Source organism: Micropterus dolomieu, unplaced genomic scaffold, assembly GCF_021292245.1.
Source record: "Micropterus dolomieu isolate WLL.071019.BEF.003 ecotype Adirondacks unplaced genomic scaffold, ASM2129224v1 scaffold_293, whole genome shotgun sequence".
Taxonomy (NCBI): domain Eukaryota; kingdom Metazoa; phylum Chordata; class Actinopteri; order Centrarchiformes; family Centrarchidae; genus Micropterus; species Micropterus dolomieu.
In genome coordinates, this window is record NW_025744284.1 from 1 (window position 1) to 22,981 (window position 22,981).

A 22,981-nucleotide genomic window follows, 5' to 3' on the forward strand; every position below is an offset into this window, starting at 1 on the left:
GTGTAACTTCCTGTCTGTGTCTCTGAGGTTACAGGTGTAACTTCCTGTCTGTGTCTCTGAGGTTACAGGTGTAACTTCCTGTCTGTGTCTCTGAGGTTACAGTCCCAGGTGTAACTTCCTGTCTGTGTCTCTGAGGTTACAGGTGTAACTTCCTGTCTGTGTCTCTGAGGTTACAGGTGTAACTTCCTGTCTGTGTCTCTGAGGTTACAGGTGTAACTTCCTGTCTGTGTCTCTGAGGTTACAGGTGTAACTTCCTGTCTGTGTCTCTGAGGTTACAGGTGTAACTTCCTGTCTGTGTCTCTGAGGTTACAGTCCCAGGTGTAACTTCCTGTCTGTGTCTCTGAGGTTACAGGTGTAACTTCCTGTCTGTGTCTCTGAGGTTACAGGTGTAACTTCCTGTCTGTCTCTATGGTTACAGGTGTGAGTGGGTGGAGCCTGTTGCTGTGTCTCAGCAGTTCAGAGAGAAGCTGTCTGCGGAGAATCTCCTTCTCTCGCCTGCAGCGTCATCAGATGGTGAGATTCACCTTCACAACTGTTCTGGCCAATCAGAGACTGACTGAGAGTCACATGGTCACCTGTCTGTCTGTGTGCTCAGGTGAACATGTTGCCAGGGGTGATGGAGGCGTTCTCTGATGCAGGTGGAGGTCTCTGTCACTTCTACGCTCGGTCACACCTGACAGGTGAGTCGCAGGTCGCTGTTTAACACGTCACCTGACAGGTGAGCAGGAAACAGATCACATCTCTAAATGTCACACCAAGACGTGTAAATAAAATTTATTTTGAAGCCGACAGTTGAGGTGTCACCAACAGGCTCACGTACCTGTTTTTGTTTCACCGCCTTAGGATCTGAATTACCCATGAGGCCATACTCCTGTGGATCGACCAATCAGAAGCTGCAGGTTCCTCAGGACTCTGCGGGAGCTGACAGGTGAGCTGATCCGATTTCAGAATCCTTCTTTTCTTTTCTTTTGAACACCTGAGAGCAGGTCAGTCTCAAAACGTTTGCAACGTTCCCTTTTCTGTGTTCTTCTGTCTGGTGGGTGTTACCCAATCAGCTGCGACAAGTTTGTAAACACAACGGCGTTAAAAAGGCAGGACAATGCACTGCGCTTGCGTTCATAACAGGGTGTTCGAGGCCCTGATCACCTGAAGATAAGAACCTGTTCGTGTTTCACCTTCTCTCTCACAGCCATTCACCTGTCGGAGCCCCGCCTCCTGCTCTGGTTGCCATGGTGAATGTTTACATCCTGGTGACCTCAGTAAAGCCGCTGACTTCCTTCCTGCATGACATCACTGTGGTGACGACCAATCAGGAGCAGAGAGGGCGGCCCACAAAGGTAAATCACCTGTCACGCTGCTGAACGTTACACACCGTCTGGGATCCAGTAAAACCAGAGAACAAAGCTGTGTTTGAGTCCAGTAATCAGTGAGGCCTCGTCTTCCACGGTGCAGCTAGGCCCTGCCCCTCTGCTGTGTGCGGGGAAGTTGGCCAATCAGAAGCAAGTGTGCCTTCAAGGAGGTGGGGCTTAAAGAGACAGGAGCTAAAACTGAGCGATCAGACCAAGCGGGAAGCTTCTGGTCTGACACGCGAAGCCAACAATATTATGTAGTGTTGTGTCCTTCAAAGAATGTTTCGTTCATTTGACCTAATCTTGTATGTGACTCAGGAGGAACGGGTTGTCTCAGTGAGTAATTTGTTCATTAGATCATTATTTTTATTATTATTGAGAACATTTCGTTTTAAGACAAAGTTATCAGCTGTTAAAATGAGTTGACATGAGTTACAGATGCACCTAGCTAAGCTAGCTAGCTAGCGCCACACACAGCCGTTAGCTCCGCTGTCTCGTCAAAATATGGTCACATCCGGTGCCGCTGGTTGCAAAAACTCAACATGGCGGCACCCTATCGGCCAAACTGGAGGCTTCAAAACGGCGGTCCACAAACCGATGGTTGACGTCACCATGACTACGCCCACTTCTCATATACAGTCTATGGAATTGTTGGGGCCTGGTGAGTTTCACACGACCTCACAGCTGATCTATTAAACGCTTTTGGAAACATAAAGTTGTCCATGAGGGAAGGAGCCGATCAGTCTGGATGGATCAATACATAACATCTGAATATGGCTTGTTGATGTTGACCTGTTAGAGCCGCCTGTCATGGGGCTACCCCATGCCTTGGTCTTAGCATGCTAAGCTAACCTTAGCTGAGCATTAGCATAGGACTTTTAGCATTAGCATTACCTTAGCATACGGGCTAGCATCAATGGACACATGGCTTGTCATTTCATGTCATTTAATTTCAGTTCATTTAAGTACTAGTCGAAAGAGTTGAAATCATGATTAATCATGAACACATACACAGTTCATTTCAAGGCATTTATTTTAGCTTATTGGATTTACCCAAGGTCATCCAAATGTTTGTATGTTTCATTCACCTGTTCTCATCCTCAAGCAGGGATCTGGGTCGAAATGGCAAACAGGAAGTGATGGAGTGTGGAGTAACTTATAGGGGGGCAGACCTGGAATGGTCCAAGTGTGAGCCAGTAGAGAGGGGTGTACTGGTGTACCTTAAGTTGTTGTTTTGAGAAGCTTTGTTCAGCATGTAACATTTAATTTCTGGTTTTATAGTTGATATATGGTGTATTGATGTAGCCAGAAATGTTTTGGACTGTTGAGGTAACATAATGGTGTTTAATTGATTTCCACTTAACTTTGGTTTGTCTTGTAGGAGGGGCTTCTGGTATACTTAGTTTCCTGGTTGTTTGTTTTTGTTAATTTTTGATATATTTTTGCAATATTTCACTTGCACAACTACACTTTCCACGTACCTGGTGAAAAAATAAATTGAAGCACCAGGTGAAGCACTCCTGAGTCCATGTCTCCTCCTTCCACCGTGGGGCTAAACATTACACCGCCCTTTATCATCAGGCAGAGAGGCTCAGACGGCAGCTGGCAGGCTTAAACAAGTTCCACAAGATATCCAGATTCTTGATTTCTTTTCCAGCTGACTCATCAGCTGTACATGGCCGCCATCTTGTGGCAGCACACGGTGACATGAGGTGTGTGTGTGTTACAGACTGGACTGAAGGAACGTCTCGGGTTACGTATGTAACCCTTGTTCCCCAAGAAGGCAAACGAGACACTGCATCGGTGACGACACAATGGAAAGCCTCTGGGCGTGGCAGGGCTGAAATCATGAATGAAACTACTCCAATCCTATTGGCGTTGCTAGAACGGAAGCGTGTGACGGCGTAACTGGAGGCGTATATAAGCACGCCGGCACACCGGACACATTAGCTCTTCGCTATGAAGCAAGGCACTCCAGGCGGGGTGAGGTGTGGCGGACCGACGCAGTGTCTCGTTCCCCTTCTCGGGGAACAAGGGTTACATACGTAACCCGAGACGTTCCCCTTCGAGGGAACTCGAACTGCGTCGGTGACGACACTATGGGAACGAGAATACCCACTATGCCACGCCAAAGCCACTGCCTGCCCCCAGCATGCAGAACCTGACGGCTCGACTAAGAGGAGAGCGCACGGGTGCCGGGTGCAGAAGGAAGGTCCAGAAGGAAGGTCCAGACTGTAAAACCGGATGAAAGTGTGAGCCAACCTGGACGGACCCTAAGGGACATAGCCCGGACATGGGTGCAGGATGGCTCTGACCCTCCCCGGGGCAAACTCCAGGCATTGAAGAGAAACCGCAAGTGCCTGGAGATCCCCCACCCTCCTCAGAGAGGTGATAGCGAGGAGAAAGGCCATCTTAAGGGTTAGGTGCTTGGCCTCAGCCAACTCCAGGGGTTTGAAGGGGGCCTCAGCCAGCGCTTCGAGAACCACTGCCAGATCCCAAGTGGGAACCCGGGAACGAGTCACGGGTCTCATTCTCCGGGCTCCACGGAGGAAGCGCACGACCAGTGGAAGCCTCCCCTGAGGCCCGTCCCTCAAGGGGGCGTGGAACGCTGCCATGGCAGCCACATACACCTTGAGTGTGGCGGAAAGACCAGCAGAGAAACGGTCCTGGAGGAACTCCAGTACCATAGTCACCGGGCAGGTAACTGGGTCCACCGCCCGTTCTGTACACCAGGTGGCAAACACATTCCACTTCAGGCCGTACGCCCTTCTTGTGGACGGGGCTCTGGAGCTGAGCAGCGTCTCGACTGTTAGGCCCGCCTCAAGGAACTGGGCCCTCCTCAGAGGGACCTGCCATGGCGGGCCCTCGTGGAGCGATATTATGTCCGAGAACCACACTCGGACCGGCCAAAACAGGGCTACTAGCAGTAGGCTGACACCATCCTGACTGACCCGCTCCAAATGCCTCGGCCACGTCTGCACCATGGCATCCAGCCCTAGCGGGGCTGGGGGCGAGAGGGAGAACCACAATGGACAGTGCGTAGTCTCTTGAGACACAAACAGGTCCACGTCTATAGGGCCGAAAATTTCGTACAATAACTCCACCACCTTGGGGTGGAGTCTCCATTCCCCGGGTCCCAGCCCCTGTCTCGACAGCAGGATATACGTCGCTCTGAGAGACAGCAGTCTCTGCTGGGACCACAGGAGGATCTGATGTGCCAGCTTGCATAATGGGCGCGAGCGCAGACCCCCCTGGTGATTCAAATAGGCCACCACTTAGTGTTGTCAGTCCTGACAAGCGGAGAGCGGGCAGAAAACTCCTCAGATCTCTGAAAACCGCCAACATTTCCAGGCAATTTATGTGCCAAGATAAATGATGCTCCTGCCAGGAGCCTCTCGCAAAGCGGCCGTCCATGACGCGTCCCACCCCGCGAGTGAGGCATCTGTCGAAATAATTGTCCGGCGACATGACGCTCCCAACACGGGACCCTGGGACAGGAACCAAGGTTTCCTCCATACTGACAGGGAACGAAGGCACCTGCTCGTAACCCGTATCAGACGGAACAGATTTCCCCTCAGGGAGAATCCCTTGGATTTTAACCACCACTGCAGGGCTCTCATGTGCAGCAGGCCAGACGGGATTACGCTGGACGCTGCCGCCATGAGACCCAACACCCTCTGAAAGTGTTTCACAGTGATGGTGCGGCCTAACTTCACTCTGGTCACTGAGGACAAAATGGACCTGACGCGTGCAGGCGACAGGTGGGCCCGCATCGTCGTTGAGTCCCACACCACCCCTAGGAACGTAGTCCGTTGGGCGGGTGTCAGCACTCTGTTCTTCGCATTGAGCCGCAGCCCCAAACGCTGAAGGTGGGCGAGGACGACATCTCTATGCCGAACCGCTAACTCCCGAGCCTGAGCCAAAATGAGCCAGTCGTCGATGTAGTTCAGTATGCGGAGGCCTTGGAGCCTTCTCGGGGCCAGAACTGCATCCATGCATTTGGTGAACGTGCGAGGAGAGAGTGCTAGGCCGAACGGAAGAACCCGATACTGGTACGCTGCACCCCCGAAGGCGAACCTCAGGAACTTCCTGTGAGAGGGACGGATGGAGATGTGGAACTATGCGTCTCGCAGATCTATTGTGACAAACCAATCCTCGGATTGAATGTGGCTGACGATGGCGGGGATGGTGAGCATCTTGAACCTGAATCTCCTCAGAGATTGGTTCAGGGACCGCAGATCTAAAATCGGACGCAATCCTCCGTCCTTTTTGGGAACTATGAAGTACCGGCTGTAGAACCCGGACTCCCTGACTGGCGGGAAAATGACTTCTATGGCCCCTTTCTCCAGCAGAGAGCGAACTTCTTGTCCCAACACCTGGCTCTGCTCCGAGTGCATCGCAGTCCAGACCACCCCGTTGAATCTGGGGGGGTGGACCCGGAACTGCAGCCTGTAGCCATCCACTACGGTGCGCAGGACCCACGGGGAAATGTTCACAAGGCTCCGCCATGCTCCTGCGAATTCCGCGGCTGGTGGCCAGTGTTATGCGTAGGTCCCCGGCAGCACCCTGAAGCGGAGGTCCGCCAGGGAAAAACCGCCGATAACCCGCGGTGTGTGAGCCAGAGCGCCTCCTGACTGCGGCCCCTCGGGGCAGGCAGAATGGCGTTGACTGAAGAACCGTCCTCAGATACGTTGTCTTGGGGGGCTGTGGGCGAGAGCGCCGCCTCGTGTCCCAGGTGCACTGAGGGGGACCCCGAGAAGCGACACTCTGCCTCTGGCTCTGGCGGTAGGAGCTGGACGACGGCTGGGACCGTCTCTCTGCAGCCGTCGCCATCCTGGACCCAGACCGGCGCGGGAGATACTGCTGGAACGCCTCCCCTTGCGTCCTGGCATGCTGAAACCTGCTGACGACAGTGTCCACCGCCTCGCCAAACAGGCCAGAGGTTGCGACAAGTGCGTCGAGCAGGAAGGTTTTCTCCCTCTCCTGGATGCCCGACAGATTGAGCCACAGGTGCCGCTTCATGGCCACCAGTGCCGACATGGAGCGGCCAATGGCACGGGCCGTCTCCTTTGTGACTCGGAGTGACAAATCCTTAGCTCCGCGCCATGTCCTTCTGCAGGTCAGCCTGGTATGCCTGTAAAACCGCCATCGTGTGCAGGCTCGCACCAGCCCGGCCCGCTGCCATGTATGCCTTGCCCACCAGAGCAGATGTCACGCGACATGGCTTGGTAGGCAGTGCCGGCTCTTTAAGGGACGACGCAAGACCGGGCGAGAGATAGCTGGCCAAAGCATCCTCAACCCGGGGCATCGTCCCATAGCCGAAACCCTTAACCCCCGCGACGTTGCTGTAAACCCAGAGCGGGGGAGTAGTCAGACGTGCTGAGAAGGGCTTGCCCCAGGATTTGCACAACTCCTCATGCAAATCCGGGAAAAAAGGCAGAGACCGACGCGCGGCGCCGCAGGAAGCGCTCATCCAGCTTACTGGCAGCCTGTGTGTCTGGCCAATCGAGCTGGAGCTTGCCCACTGCCCGTGTCACCACCTCCAAGAGCTCGTCATAGCTGGTTGATGACTGATGACATTGATCCGGCTCCCGGAAGTCTTCTCCATAATGCTGAGCACATCCAGCTCCTCAGAACCGAACAGCCGCAGCCTCTCCGGGCTCACACCTCGAGCGGGAGAAGCCAAAATGCGGGCTCCCGAACGGGGAAGAGGGGAGTCGGAGCCAGCAGACAAGGAACGGGAAAAAGCCTCTGCAGTCCCGATGCCCTCGGAGATGTCGCGCCGGGAGCCCCATGACCGAAGCCGCTGCGGAAAAGAGAGCCGCACGGGACCTCAGCACCCTCAGGGGCAGGGCCTCGCAATGGCCGCAAGCAGCCCCCTCGAGAGCTGCCTGGGCATGCGGCATCCCCAGACAGGAAGCACACTGCCTGAACTGCTGACCAGCCATCTCCTCTGCTTCTCCTTCCAGGTATCTAGATCCTCTCGTGGTTGCTTTCTTCTGAGTAGTCTTGAACATGCCAGAGTGCCTGCTGAATATAAAAAAACTGATGTGTCCGGTGTGCCGGCGTGCTTATATACGCCTCCAGTTACGTCGTCACATGCTACCGTTCTAGCAACGCCAATAGGATTGGAGTAGTTTCATTCATGATTTCAGCCCTGCCACACCCAGAGGCGTTCCCATAGTGTCGTCACCGACGCAGTTCGAGTTCCCTCGAAGGGGAACTGAGACTTTGAAAGATCCCTCGGCAGGACCTTAAAGAAATGAGCCTTTCCTCCAAAAGCAGAAGAGCTTCACTTCAAAATGTTTAATATTTAATTTATCCTCAGAGACGAAGGTTCAACTCAGCTAATTTTCTGTGATGAAGAACATTTATTTTTCTTTCTGGTGACGTAACAGAGGAGAAGAAAAGTGAATTTATTTTAGGAAAATGCTTTTTAACGCAGAATCATTTCAGTGTTACAGATCGCTGCAGAAAACTGCAAGAAAAGCTGAGAGATGTTTCTGTTTTTCATAAAGGTTTGATATTATTTACATATTTAACTGCCAGAAATCTGATGTTGAATAAAAACTAAAGAAGGTTTCTGTCGTCTTCTTCTCTGGTCCTCCTACACTTGTTTCCTGCGCTGACGGCGCCCTCTGCTGCTTTAACCCTTCGTCTCCTCTCAGCTCAGACGCTTCCTGCTGCAACAGCTGGGACCGGCGGCGTCCCATGAGGCTTTGGGGCGGGTGAAGAAGGTGATAGGAGAAGTGTTGCAGGCTGCAGTGTTGACCAATGAGAAGCAACAATCTGTCCACAGGTAAAGTAAAGAACACTTGGCTGTCCAATCACAGGACGGGACGCAGCTTCCTGTGTGAAGCTGCTCTGCAGGTGGAGGTCAGATGGCTCCTCATTAGTGATCGACCAATGATTGATGTGCGTTTCAGGTGCGTGCTGTGTTACCAGCTGCTGACCTTCACTCTGCTCTTCAGCGGCTCCATCACACCGGTGGTCATCCAGGTAAGAGGCCACCCTTTCCAGATGTCAGTGAAGCAGCCAATCAAAAACCTGATTATGTCCGTTAATACACAATAAAAGTTTGATCATTTATGAAGCGGTTTAATATCAAAATAAAATTGAATGTGAGAGGAACAGATGATGATGGCTCTCACAGATTTGATTTCACTTCATATCACACGTTATCACTTTATCAGTTAAACATTCAAACCAGCAGTGGTATTTGTGCTCGCACTACTGAGCCATAACTGTTCCATACTGCACCTCTCAAATGTGAAAGAAATCTTAAATCATGTCCGCTAAATATTTCATCAGCCCCTCGGAGCGCAGAGCAGGAAGTCTGGCCACTCATGGTCAGCTGTGGACCTGCAGCCTGAAGCAGGATGCTGTCAGATGCACATAGACAGATCTGCGTTCGCACATCTTCACCACCTGCACAAATGGACTGTGTAAATTAAAAATGTCTGGAAATAAAGCAGGACAGCTGTCACACAATCGCATCCTCATCATGATGCAGCCAAACCTGAAAATGTGATCTCCCAGGGTGACGAGACCACTGACTGAATCCATCACTCTGGCGGGGAGTGAAGCCTCACTCTGTGTGACTGCTGTAAACATGTACAAACTGTGAGACACTTGTGCGTAATGCTGCATTTGACAGACCAACCTTCCTCACTTCCTCCTTTACTTCCTATTTTACTTCCTCTTTCTCTTCCTCACTTCCTCCTTTCTTTCATCACTTCCTATTTTCCTTCCTTGCTTCCTCTTTACTTCCTAACTTCCTCCTTTCTCTTCCTCTCTTCCTATTGTCCATCCTCCTCCTTCCTCACCTCCACTTTCTCTTCCTCACCTCCTCCTTTCCTTCCTCACTTCCTCCTTTTCTTCCTTCGTTCCTCTTTTCCTTCCTCCCCTCCTCCTTTCCGTTTTTACAAACTGTCCTCCTCTTTCCTTCCTCAACTCCTCCTCTTTCCATCCTCACCTCTTCCTTTCCTTCCCCCCCTCCTCTTTCCTTCCTCCCCTCCTCCTTTCCGTTTTTACCAACTGTCCTCAGATCTGTTTCAGGTGAGCTGACAGTAAATGTCCACCAGAGGGAAGCGTGTCCTCAGCAGCTCAGTCATTGGTCATCCTCACCTCCTCCTTTCCTTCCTCACCTCCTCCTTTCCTTCCTCACTTTCTCCTTTCCTTCCTTCGTTCCTCTTTTCCTTCCTCACTTCATCCTTTCCTTCCTCACCTCCTCCTTTCCTTCCCCACCTCTTCCCTTCCTTCCTCACCTCTTCCCTTCCTTCCTCACCTCCCCCTTTCCTTCCTCACCTCTTCCCTTCCTTCCTCACCTCCACCTTTCCTTCCCTTCCCCTCCTCCTCTTTCCTCCCTCACCTCCTCCTCTTTCCTTCCTCACCTCTTCCCTTCCTTCCCCACCTCCTCCTTTCCTTCCCCACCTCCTCTTTCCTTCCTCCCCTCCTCCTTTCCGTTTTTACAAACTGTCCTCCTCCTTTCCTTCCTCACCTCCTCCTTTTCTTCCTTCGTTCCTCTTTTCCTTCCTCACCTCTTCCTTTCCTTCCTCACCTCCTCCTTTCCTTCCCCACCTCCCCCTTTCCTTCCTCACCTCTTCCCTTCCTTCCCCACCTCCTCCTTTCCTTCCCCACCTCTTTCCTTCCTTCCCCACCTCTTTCCTTCCTTCCTCACCTCTTCCCTTCCTTCCTCACCTCCCCCTTTCCTCCCTCACCTCCTCCTCTTTCCTTCCTCACCTCTTCCCTTCCTTCCCCACCTCCTCCTTTCCTTCCCCACCTCCTCTTTCCTTCCTCCCCTCCTCCTTTCCGTTTTTACCAACTGTCCTCAGATCTGTTTCAGGTGAGCTGACAGTAAATGTCCACCAGAGGGAAGCGTGTCCTCAGCAGCTCAGTCATTGGTCATCCTCACCTCCTCCTTTCCTTCCTCACCTCCTCCTTTCCTTCCTCACCTCCTTCGTTCCTCTTTTCCTTCCTCACTTCATCCTTTCCTTCCTCACCTCCTCCTTTCCTTCCCCACCTCCTCCTTCCCTCCCTCCCCTCTACCTTTCCTTTTTTACAAACTATTCTCAGATCAGTTTCAGATGACGGTAAACGTCCACCAGAGGGCATGTTGTCCTCAGCAGCTCTGTGATTGGTCTGTTTTTGTTGTCTTCAGGTGGACGTTGACCTGACGTTTTCCTCTCTGAGCGACGACACGTTTGATGGACAGATCACCAGAGACCTGATGCTGAAGGACACACTCGACTTCCTGCTGCCGACGGACACACACCTGTCCTCAGAGACACACCTGTCCTCAGAGACACACCTGTCCTCGGAGAAACTCACACAGACATTGGGGGGACAGGTGAGTTTACAGGGAACATGAATAACGTTCAGTTTTATTAATGTGAATGCCTTTTAAGGTCAGTGTCAGTGATCGATCAGTAACTCTGTCTGCAGGACGGTGGCTGCAGAGGGACAAACACTGTATGTGTGTCAGAAGACGAGTTTTTTCTTCTGCTGCAGTTTCAGCGGCAGATGAAGACGCCTTCAGCGTTTCAGTTGGTAACCAAGTACACACTGTGACCTCATTATATAAACAGTATACATACCATGAAGTACACCCTGTGACCTCATTATATACAAAACGTACAAATACCATGAAGTACACACTGTGCCCTCATTATAAAGTACACACTGTGACCTCATTATAAGTACACCCTGTGCCCTCATTATAAAGTACACCCTGTGACCCAATTATAAAGTACACACTGTTTCCTCATTATAAAGTACACCCTCTGACCTCATTATAAAGTACACACTGTGACCTTATAATGAACTACACCCTGTTCCCTCATTATAAAAAGTACACCCTGTGACCTCATTATAAAGTACACACTGTGACCTCATTATAAACAGTACACCCTGTGACCTCACACTGTGACCTTATAATGAACTACACTTGCTGTGACCTCATTATAAAGTACACACTATGACCTCATTATAAAGTACACCCTGTCACCTCATTTTAAAATACACACTGTGACCTTATAATGAAGTACACACTGTGACCTCACACTGTGACCTCATTATAAAGTACACACTGTGACCTCATTATAAAGTACACACTGTGACCCCATTATAAAGTACACACTGTTCCCTCATTTTAAAGTACACACTGTGACCTTATAATGAAGTACACACTGTGACCTCATTATGAAGTACACCCTGTGACCTCATTTTAAAGTACACCCTGTGACCTTATAATGAACTACACACTGTGACCCCATTATAAAGTACACCCTGTTCCCTCATTATAAAGTACACCCTGTGACCTCATTATAAAGTGCACACTTTGACCTTATAATGAACTACACCCTGTGACCTCATTATAAAAAGTACACCCTGTGCCCTCATTATAAACAGTACACCCTGTGACCTCATAAATACACCCTGTGACCTCATTATAAAGTGCACACTTTGACCTTATAATGAAGTACACACTGTGACCTCATTATGAAGTACACACTGTGACCTCATTATGAAGTACACCCTGTGACCTCATTTTAAAGTACACACTGTGACCTTATAATGAAGTACACACTGTGACCTCATTATAAAGTACACCCTGTGACCTTATAATGAACTACACCCTGTGACCCCATTATAAAGTACACCCTGTTCCCTCATTATAAAGTACACCCTGTGACCTCATTATAAAAAGTACACCCTGTGACCTCATTATAAAGTACACCCTGTGACCTCATTATAAAAAGTACACCCTGTGACCTCATTATAAAGTGCACACTTTGACCTTATACTGAAGTACACCCTGTGACCTCACACTGTGACCTCATTATGAAGTACACCCTGTGACCTCATTATAAAGTACACACTGTGACCTTATAATGAACTACACCCTGTGACCTCATTATAAAGTACACACTGTGACCTTATAATGAACTACACACTGTGACCCCATTATAAAGTACACACTGTGACCTCATTATAAACAGTACACCCTGTGACCTCATAAGTACACCCTGTGATCTCGTTATAAAGTGCACACTTTGACCTTATAATGAAGTACACCCTGTGACCTTACACTGTGACCTCATTATGAAGTACACCCTGTGACCTCATTATAAAGTACACCCTGTGCCCTCATTATAAAGTACACCCTGTGCCCTCATTATAAAGTACACCCTGTGACCTCATTATAAAGTACACACTGTGACCTTATAATGAACTACACCCTGTGACCTCATTATAAAGTACACACTGTGACCTTATAATGAACTACACACTGTGACCCCATTATAAAGTACACACTGTGACCTCATTATAAACAGTACACCCTGTGACCTCATTATAAAGTGCACACTTTGACCTTATAATGAAGTACACCCTGTGACCTCATTATAAAAAGTACACCCTGTGACCTCATTATAAAGTGCACACTGTGCCCTCATTATAAAGTACACCCTGTGACCTCATAAATACACCCTGCGACCTCATTATTAAGTGCACACTTTGACCTTATAATGAAGTACACACTGTGACCTCATTATGAAGTACACACTGTGACCTCATTATGAAGTACACCCTGTGACCTCATTTTAAAGTACACCCTGTGACCTTATAATGAAGTACACACTGTGACCTTATAATGAAGTACACACTGTGACCTCATTATAAAGTACACCCTGTGACCTTATAATGAACTACACCCTGTGACCCCATTATAAAGTACACCCTGTTCCCTCATTATAAAGTACACACTATGACCTCATTATAAAGTACACACTATGTACTCATTATAAAGTACACAGTGACCTCATTTTAAAGTACACACTGTGACCTCACACTGTGACCTCATTATGAAGTACACACTGTGATCTCGTTATAAAGTACACACTGTGATCTCGTTATAAAGTACACACTGTGATCTCGTTATAAAGTACACACTGTGACCTCATTTTAAAGTACACACTGTGACCTCATTTTAAAGTACACACTGTGACCTTATAATGAAGTACACACTGTGACCTCACACTGTGACCTTATAATGAACTACACTCTGTGACCTCATTATAAAGTACACACTGTGACCTCATTATAAAGTGCACACTTTGACCTTATAATGAAGTACACACTGTGACCTCATTATAAAGTACACACTGTGACCTCATTATAAAGTACACACTGTGACCTCATTTTAAAGTACACACTGTGACCTCATTTTAAATGAACTACACTCTGTGACCTCATTATAAAGTACACACTGTGACCTCATTATAAAGTGCACACTTTGACCTTATAATGAAGTACACACTGTGACCTCATTATAAAGTACACATTATGACCTCATTATAAAGTACACCCTGTGACCTCATAAGTACACCCTGTGATCTCGTTATAAAGTGAACACTTTGACCTTATTATAAAGTACACACTGTGACCTCATAAGTACACACTGTGCCCTCATTATAAAGTACACACTATGACCTCATTATAAAGTACACACTGTGACCTCATTTTAAAGTACACACTGTGACCTTATAATGAAGTACACACAGTGACCTCACACTGTGACCTCATTATGAAGTACACACTGTGATCTCGTTATAAAGTAGACACTGTGACCTCGTTTTAAAGTACACACTGTGACCTTATAATGAAGTACACACTGTGACCTCATTATAAAGTACACACTGTGACCTTATGATGAACTACACCCTGTGATCCGATTATAAAGTACACACTGTGACCTCATTATAAACAGTACACCCTGTGACCTCATAAGTACACCCTGTGATCTCGTTATAAAGTACACACTGTGACCTCATTTTAAAGTACACACTGTGACCTCATTATGAAGTACACACTGTGACCTCATTTTAAAGTACACACTGTGACCTCACACTGTGACCTTATAATGAACTACACCCTGTGACCTCATTATAAAATACACACTGTGACCTCATTATAAAGTGCACACTTTGACCTTATAATGAAGTACACACTGTGCCCTCATTATAAAGTACCCCCTGTCACCTCATAAGTACACACTGTGACCTCATTATAAAGTACACATTATGACCTCATTATAAAGTACACCCTGTGACCTCATAAGTACACCCTGTGATCTCGTTATAAAGTGCACACTTTGACCTTATGAGGTCACAGTGTGTACTTTATAATAAGTACACCCTGTGACCTCATTATAAAGTACACACTGTGACCTTATGATGAACTACACCCTGTGACCCCATTATAAAGTACACACTGTGACCTCATTATAAACAGTACACCCTGTGACCTCATAAGTACACCCTGTGATCTCGTTATAAAGTGCACACTTTGACCTTATAATGAAGTACACCCTGTGCCCTCATTATAAAGTACACACTATGACCTCATTATAAAGTACACACTGTGACCTCATTTTAAAGTACACACAGTGACCTTATAATGAAGTACACACTGTGACCTCACACTGTGACCTCATTATGAAGTACACACTGTGATCTCGTTATAAAGTACACACTGTGATCTCGTTATAAAGTACACACTGTGATCTCGTTATAAAGTACACACTGTGATCTCGTTATAAAGTACACACTGTGATCTCATTATAAAGTACACACTGTGACCTCATTATAAAGTGCACACTTTGACCTTATAATGAAGTACACACTGTGCCCTCATTATAAAGTACACCCTGTCACCTCATTATAAAGTACACACTGTGACCTTATGATGAACTACACCCTGTGACCCCATTATAAAGTACACACTGTGACCTCATTATAAACAGTACACCCTGTGACCTCATAAGTACACCCTGTGACCTCATTATAAAGTACACATTATGACCTCATTATAAAGTACACACTGTGATCTCGTTATAAAGTACACACTGTGATCTCGTTATAAAGTACACACTGTGATCTCGTTATAAAGTACACACTGTGACCTCATTTTAAAGTACACACTGTGACCTCATTTTAAAGTACACACTGTGACCTTATAATGAAGTACACACTGTGACCTCACACTGTGACCTTATAATGAACTACACTCTGTGACCTCATTATAAAGTACACACTGTGACCTCATTATAAAGTGCACACTTTGACCTTATAATGAAGTACACCCTGTCACCTCATTATAAAGTACACACTGTGACCTTATGATGAACTACACCCTGTGACCCCATTATAAAGTACACACTGTGACCTCATTATAAACAGTACACCCTGTGACCTCATAAGTACACCCTGTGACCTCGTTATAAAGTACACACTGTGATCTCGTTATAAAGTACACACTGTGATCTCGTTATAAAGTACACACTGTGATCTCGTTATAAAGTACACACTGTGATCTCGTTATAAAGTACACACTGTGATCTCGTTATAAAGTACACACTGTGATCTCGTTATAAAGTACACACTGTGACCTCATTTTAAAGTACACACTGTGACCTCATTTTAAAGTACACACTGTGACCTTATAATGAAGTACACCCTGTGACCTCATTATGAAGTACACACTGTGACCTCATTTTAAAGTACACACTGTGACCTCACACTGTGACCTTATAGTGAACTACACCCTGTGACCTCATTATAAAATACACACTGTGACCTCATTATAAAGTGCACACTTTGACCTTATAATGAAGTACACACTGTGCCCTCATTATGAAGTACACCCTGTCACCTCATTATAAAGTACACACTGTGACCTTATGATGAACTACACCCTGTGACCCCATTATAAAGTACACACTGTGACCTCATTATAAACAGTACACCCTGTGACCTCATAAGTACACCCTGTGACCTCATTATAAAGTACACATTATGACCTCATTATAAAGTACACCCTGTGACCTCATTATGAAGTACACCCTGTGACCTCATTATGAAGTACACACTGTGACCTCATTTTAAAGTACACACTGTGACCTTATAATGAACTACACCCTGTGACCTCATTATAAAGTACACACTGTGACCTCATTTTAAAGTACACACAGTGACCTTATAATGAAGTACACACTGTGACCTCACACTGTGACCTCATTATGAAGTACACACTGTGATCTCGTTATAAAGTACACACTGTGATCTCGTTATAAAGTACACACTGTGATCTCGTTATAAAGTACACACTGTGACCTCATTTTAAAGTACACACTGTGACCTCATTTTAAAGTACACACTGTGACCTCATTATGAAGTACACACTGTGACCTCATTTTAAAGTACACACTGTGACCTCACACTGTGACCTTATAATGAACTACACCCTGTGACCTCATTATAAAATACACACTGTGACCTCATTATAAAGTGCACACTTTGACCTTATAATGAAGTACACACTGTGCCCTCATTATAAAGTACACCCTGTCACCTCATTATAAAGTACACACTGTGACCTTATGATGAACTACACCCTGTGACCCCATTATAAAGTACACACTGTGACCTCATTATAAAGTACACATTATGACCTCATTATAAAGTACACCCTGTGACCTCATTATAAAGTACACACTGTGACCTTATGATGAACTACACCCTGTGACCCCATTATAAAGTACACACTGTGACCTCATTATAAACAGTACACCCTGTGACCTCATAAGTACACCCTGTGACCTCATTATAAAGTACACATTATGACCTCATTATAAAGTACACCCTGTGACCTCATTATGAAGTACACCCTGTGACCTCATTATGAAGTACACACTGTGACCTCATTTTAAAGTACACACTGTGACCTTATAATGAACTACACCCTGTGACCTCATTATAAAGTACACACTGTGACCTCATTATAAAGTACACATTATGACCTCATTATAAAGTACACCCTGTGACCTCATTATGAAGTACACCCTGTGACCTCATTATGAAGTACACACTGTGACCTCATTTTAAAGTACACACTGTGACCTTATAATGAACTACACCCTGTGACCTCATTATAAAGTACACACTGTGACCTCATTATAAAGTACACACTGTGACCTCATTATAAAGTATCCTTGGTTTTGGAGATGTTGAGGGACAAGTTGTTAGTTGAGCACCACTCAGCCAGCAAGGACACTTCTTTTTTGTAAGCCGATTCATCATCATTAGTGATGAGGCCCACCACAGTGGTATCATCAGCAAATATAAAAATCTTGACTGAATCATGGTGAGAAAACAGTCATTGGTATAAAATTAGTACAAAATAGGGGACAGAACACACCCCTGGGGGGCGCCAATGCTGGTGGACATTGATTTTGACAAGAGGTTATTAACTTTAACCACTTGAGATCTATCGGTTAAAAATGCAAGGATCCACTTACATAAGGACTCCTTAACACCCAACCCCAGGAGTTTGTCACACAGTCTCTTTGTTACAATATTGTTAAAAGCAGAACTAAAATCAAGTACACACTGTGACCTCATTATAAAGTACACACTGTGACCTTATAATGAAGTACACACTGTGACCTCACACTGTGACCTCATTTTAAAGTACACACTGTGACCTCATTATAAAGTACACACTGTGACCTTATAATGAAGTACACACTGTGACCTAATTTTAAAGTACACACTGTGACCTCATTATAAAGTACACACTGTGACCTTATAATGAAGTACACACTGTGACCTCATTATAAAGTACACACTGTGACCTCATTATAAAGTACACACTGTTTCCTCATTATAAAGTACACCCTGTTCCCTCATTATAAAGTACACCCTGTGACCTCATTATAAAGTACACCCTGTGACCTCATTATAAAGTACACCCTGTTCCCTCATTATAAAGTACACCCTGTTCCCTCATTATAAAGTACACCCTGTGACCTCATTATAAAGTACACACTGTGACCTCATTATAAAGTACACCCTGTGACCTCATTATGAAGTACACCCTGTCACCTCATTATGAAGTACACACTGTGACCTTATGATGAACTACACCCTGTGACCCCATTATAAAGTACACACTGTGACCTCATTATAAACAGTACACCCTGTGACCTCATAAGTACACCCTGTGACCTCATTATAAAGTACACATTATGACCTCATTATAAAGTACACCCTGTGACCTCATTATGAAGTACACACTGTGACCTCATTTTAAAGTACACACTGTGACCTCACACTGTGACCTTATAATGAACTACACCCTGTGACCTCATTATAAAGTACACACTGTGACCTCATTATAAAGTACACACTGTGACCTCACACTGTGACCTCATTATAAAGTACACACTGTGACCTCATTATAAAGTACACCCTGTGACCTCATTATAAAGTACACAGTGTGACCTCACAATAAAGTACACACTCATCAACAGAAAAATAGTATAATTTATGTTCTCTCTCTGTAGCTTTCTCCCAGCATCTCCTCTTCCTCCTCCTCCTCTTCGGGTCCTCTCAGTGTCTCTGATCTTCTGATCAGGATCAGTCATTTCTATGAGCTCCAGAGAAACCACACCTTCAGGTGAGTCTAATCAGCTAAGGGCTGACACCTATTGTTGTTGTTGTTATTGGTGTTGTTTCTGTTGTTGTTGCTGTTGCTGCTGTTGTAGTTGTTGTTGCTGGTGTTGCAGTTGTTGCAGTTGTTGCTGTTGCTGCTGTTGTAGTTGTTGTTGTTACTGCTGCACTTTCTGTTGCTGTTGTTCTTGTTATAGTTGTTGTTTTTGCTGTTGCTGTTATTGTTGTTGTGGCTGTTGCGTTTGTTGTAGTTGTTGTTGTTGCTGTTATTGTAACTGCTCCTGTTGCTGTTGTTACTGCTGCTGCTTCTGTTGTTGTTGTTACTGCTGCTGCTGTTGTTGTTGTTGGTGTTGTAGTTGTTGCTGCTGTTGTAGTTGTTGTTGCTGGTGTTGTAGTTGTTGTTGTTGTTACTGCTGCTTCTTCTGTTGTTGTTGTAGTTGTTGCTGTTGCTGCTGTTGTCGTTGTTGCTGTTGTAGTTGTTGTTATTATTGCTTCTGTTGTTGTTGTAGTTGTTGCTGTTGCTGCTTTTGTTGTAGTTGTTGCTCCTGCTGCTGCTGTTGTAGTAGTTGCTGCTGTTGTAGTTGTTGTTGCTGGTGTTGTAGTTGTTGTTGTTGTTACTGCTGCTTCTTCTGTTGTTGTTGTAGTTGTTGCTGTTGCTGCTGTTGTCGTTGTTGCTGTTGTAGTTGTTGTTATTATTGCTTCTGTTGTAGTTGTTGTTGCTGCTGCTTCTGTTGTTGTTGTAGTTGTTGCTGTTGCTGCTTCTGTTGTTGTTGTAGTTGTTGCTGTTGCTGCTTCTGTTGTTGTTTTAGTTGTTGCTGCTGCTGCTGTTGTCGTTGTTGCTGTTGTAGTTGTTGTTATTGCTTCTGTTGTTGTAGTTGTTGCTGCTGCTGCTGCTGCTGTCGTAGTAGTTGCTGTTGTTGTTGATTTTGTTACTGCTGCTGCTGCTGTTGTTGTAGTTGTTGTTACTGCTGCTGTTGTCATTGTTGTAGTTTTTGTTGCTGCTGCTGTTGTCGTTGCTGTTGTAGTTGTTGTTGTTACTGCTTCTGTTGTTGTTGTAGTTGTTGCTGTTGCTGCTGTCGTTGTAGTTGTTGCTGTTGCTGCTGTTGTTGTAGTTGTTGCTGTTGCTGCTTTTGTTGTAGTTGTTGCTGCTGCTGCTGCTGTTGTAGTAGTTGCTGTTGTTGTTGATTTTGTTACTGCTGCTGCTGCTGTTGTTGTAGTTGTTGTTACTGCTGCTGTTGTCGTTGTTGTAGTTGTTGTTGCTGCTGCTTCTGTTGTTGTTTTAGTTGTTGCTGCTGCTGCTGTTGTCGTTGTTGCTGTTGTAGTTGTTATTGCTTCTGTTGTTGTTGTAATTGTTGCTGCTGCTGCTGCTGTCGTAGTAGTTGCTGTTGTTGTTGATTTTGTTACTGCTGCTGCTGCTGTTGTTGTAGTTGTTGTTACTGCTGCTGTTGTCATTGTTGTAGTTTTTGTTGCTGCTGCTGTTGTCGTTGCTGTTGTAGTTGTTGTTGTTACTGCTTCTGTTGTTGTTGTAGTTGTTGCTGTTGCTGCTGTTGTTGTAGTTGTTGCTGTTGCTGCTTTTGTTGTAGTTGTTGTTGTAGCTGTTGTTGCTGCTGCTGTCGTAGTAGTATCTGTTGTTGTTGATTTTGTTACTGCTGCTGCTGCTGTTGTTGTAGTTGTTGTTGCTCGTGTTGTAGTTGTTGTTGCTGCTGCTGTTGTAGTAGTTGCTGTGGTTGTTGATGTAGTTACTGCTGCTGCTGCAGTTGTTGTAGTTGTTGTTTTTGTTGTTGTAGTTGCTGCTGCTGCTGTTGTTGTAGTTGCTGTTGTTGTTGATGTAGTTACTGCTGCTGCTGCAGTTGTTGTAGTTGTTGTTGTTGTTGGTGTTGTAGTTGTTGCTTTTGCTGCTTTTGTAGTTGTTGCTGGTGTTGTAGTTGTTGCTTTTTCTGCTGTTGTTGTTGCTGATGTTTTTGTAGTTATTGCTGTTGTAAGTGGTGTTTTTCATGTTTCCTGCAGAACTGATGAGACAGAAAAACTGACCAATCAGGAGTCAGCTCTGGCGTCTCTACAGGACGAGGCTGAAGGTGAGACATCGTTAACACAACTTGTCAATATGTAAAACAGCTGGAGACACAGCATTTAGTATGTATTCAGCGTAGTGATGAAGCACGCTCTGTAGAGCAGTTTGTCCGTTCGGACTACAGTAGAAACATGGCGGTGCAACATGGTGACGTCCATGTAAGAGCAGCGGCGGTGTCTGTAGATAGAAATGTCTCATTCTAAGGTAATAAAAAAATAACGGTTTATTATGTCAGGTCTGTACACACCACTGAACACACAGTGATATTAAATATTACACCCTGGACCTTTAACAGGTGTTTGTTTTTCAGGCCCCTGTTCGGACTCCCACCTCAGACAGATCTACACTGACCCCCCCCTCACTCTGACCCCGTCCTTCAGCCCCGAGGTGAAAGAGTATCGTGCCGAGGTGACCTTTGACACGGTGACGGTTCGAATCCGGCCGGAGCCTTTCAGTTCAGCCTGTCGGGTTCACTTGGATGAGCACCGAGGCCCCAGGTGAGACCAGGACCCCTGACTTCTGACTTCTGAGCCCAAAGTCCACATTACTAAAGGTTCTTATTCTTCAGGATGGCAAACTACCCGGTCGGCCTTGGCAACAGCAGGATCAGCATCCTGGTGACGGACGGCGCTGAGACGGAGCCTGCCGTCATGACCATCTACACCGTCCACGTGTACCGCGAGAGCCGGCCCAGTCTGCCTATGTTCGGGGATCATGTGACGTGCAGCTTCCTGCAGGTAGGTCAGCTGTTTTCCTATTGGATATGATGTCACGGTCAGGTGAGATTAAAGACATTTTAGAAACAGTGGGAAAAGGCAGAAATGAGCTTGTATAGCTGAGCTGATGAACACGTGGACATAATTTAAAGGAAAGCGCTCTGACACAAACCAGCACGCCAAGCTGCTCCGTGTTAAACATGGAAAGCCAGAAAACATCAAACCGTCAACAATCTGCTGACACGTCAGTGAAAGAAGCTCTGAGCATCAAACATCTCTGGCCCCTGAGGGGTTGAAGAGAAAACACCACTCGCTTATTTCAAACACATTTTCACCTCATGTCCTTTAAATTCCTCTCGTCCATTTTAACTCAAACAGGATCCTCCGGGTCTGAAAACTGAACCCTTAAACCTGCGTCCTCTCCAGCAGCCAGCAGGGGGCGACTTAAACCTGCGTCCTCTCCAGCAGCCAGCAGGGGGCGACTTAAACCTGCGTCCTCTCCAGCAGCCAGCAGGGGGCGACTCCCCTGGTTTCAGAAAGAAGTGTGATTGTATAGAAGTCTCTGAGAAAATGTTTCTACTTGTCAGCTGATTTATTCCCTCAGTAAACACTTTCCTGATGAGTTTGTGGTCTCAGTCGCTAGTTTCAAGTCTTCTTCAACACAGCATGATGTTCATTTAGTAATTATGGTCCCATTTAGAGGAACAGAGACCAGCTTTAGGGCGGGGCTACAAGCTGACTGACAAGCTGTCAATCAGGATAGAGGCGACTCATATCCGCTGCTCTGTGTACATTTAACCAGTGCTGCTGAAAAAGTTCATCAGGAGTCGGCTGCTCATTTTTCAGTGAATACTTTTTATTTTAAGCCTGTTTGTCACTAGCTCAAATTCGCATCCCAGCTAACATCCCAGTTAAACCTTGCTAACCAAGCTAGCTAGCTCCACCCTCTCGTCCAAATATGGTCCATATACGTCAAAGCGCCCACTTCTTTTGTACCGTCTGTGGTTTAACAGCGGGGCGCCCTGACGGCTGCAGAGCTCAGTGGAAACGTCAGGCTGCGTCCAACAAATCCTGATGTCCATTTCTCTCTGAGGACATCTGAGGACATTTTCCTTCGGAGACACCACGAAGACAAAAAACACAGAGCGACCACACAGACGGTCCCAAAATGTCCTGGAACTGAATTTATGTTTTTATTTAATCACCAGTTGTCTCAGAGGATTAAATGTGTTTTCATGAAAGAATAAATTCCTGCTCTCTGTTGGAGAATGAAACATCTGGTCTGGATGAAGTCTGTGACGAAGCGAAGCCGTGAAACCGCTTCTCTGGATTCTT

General features: G+C 46.3%; 1 protein-coding gene across 1 annotated transcript; it reads left to right on the forward strand.

The window, feature by feature from the left end:
• Nucleotides 1–418: 418 nt before the first annotated feature.
• Nucleotides 419–22,051, forward strand: LOC123967338 (cadherin-like and PC-esterase domain-containing protein 1; the record flags this gene model as incomplete). Its single annotated transcript, XM_046043401.1, has 13 exons — nucleotides 419–513; nucleotides 596–680; nucleotides 844–928; nucleotides 1,190–1,337; nucleotides 8,018–8,148; nucleotides 8,276–8,348; nucleotides 10,510–10,698; nucleotides 10,794–10,898; nucleotides 18,754–18,866; nucleotides 20,867–20,934; nucleotides 21,226–21,427; nucleotides 21,499–21,667; nucleotides 22,025–22,051. Coding segments are annotated over 13 exons (1,490 nt in total), but the record flags the coding sequence as incomplete, so codon positions are not given.
• Nucleotides 22,052–22,981: the final 930 nt, after the last annotated feature.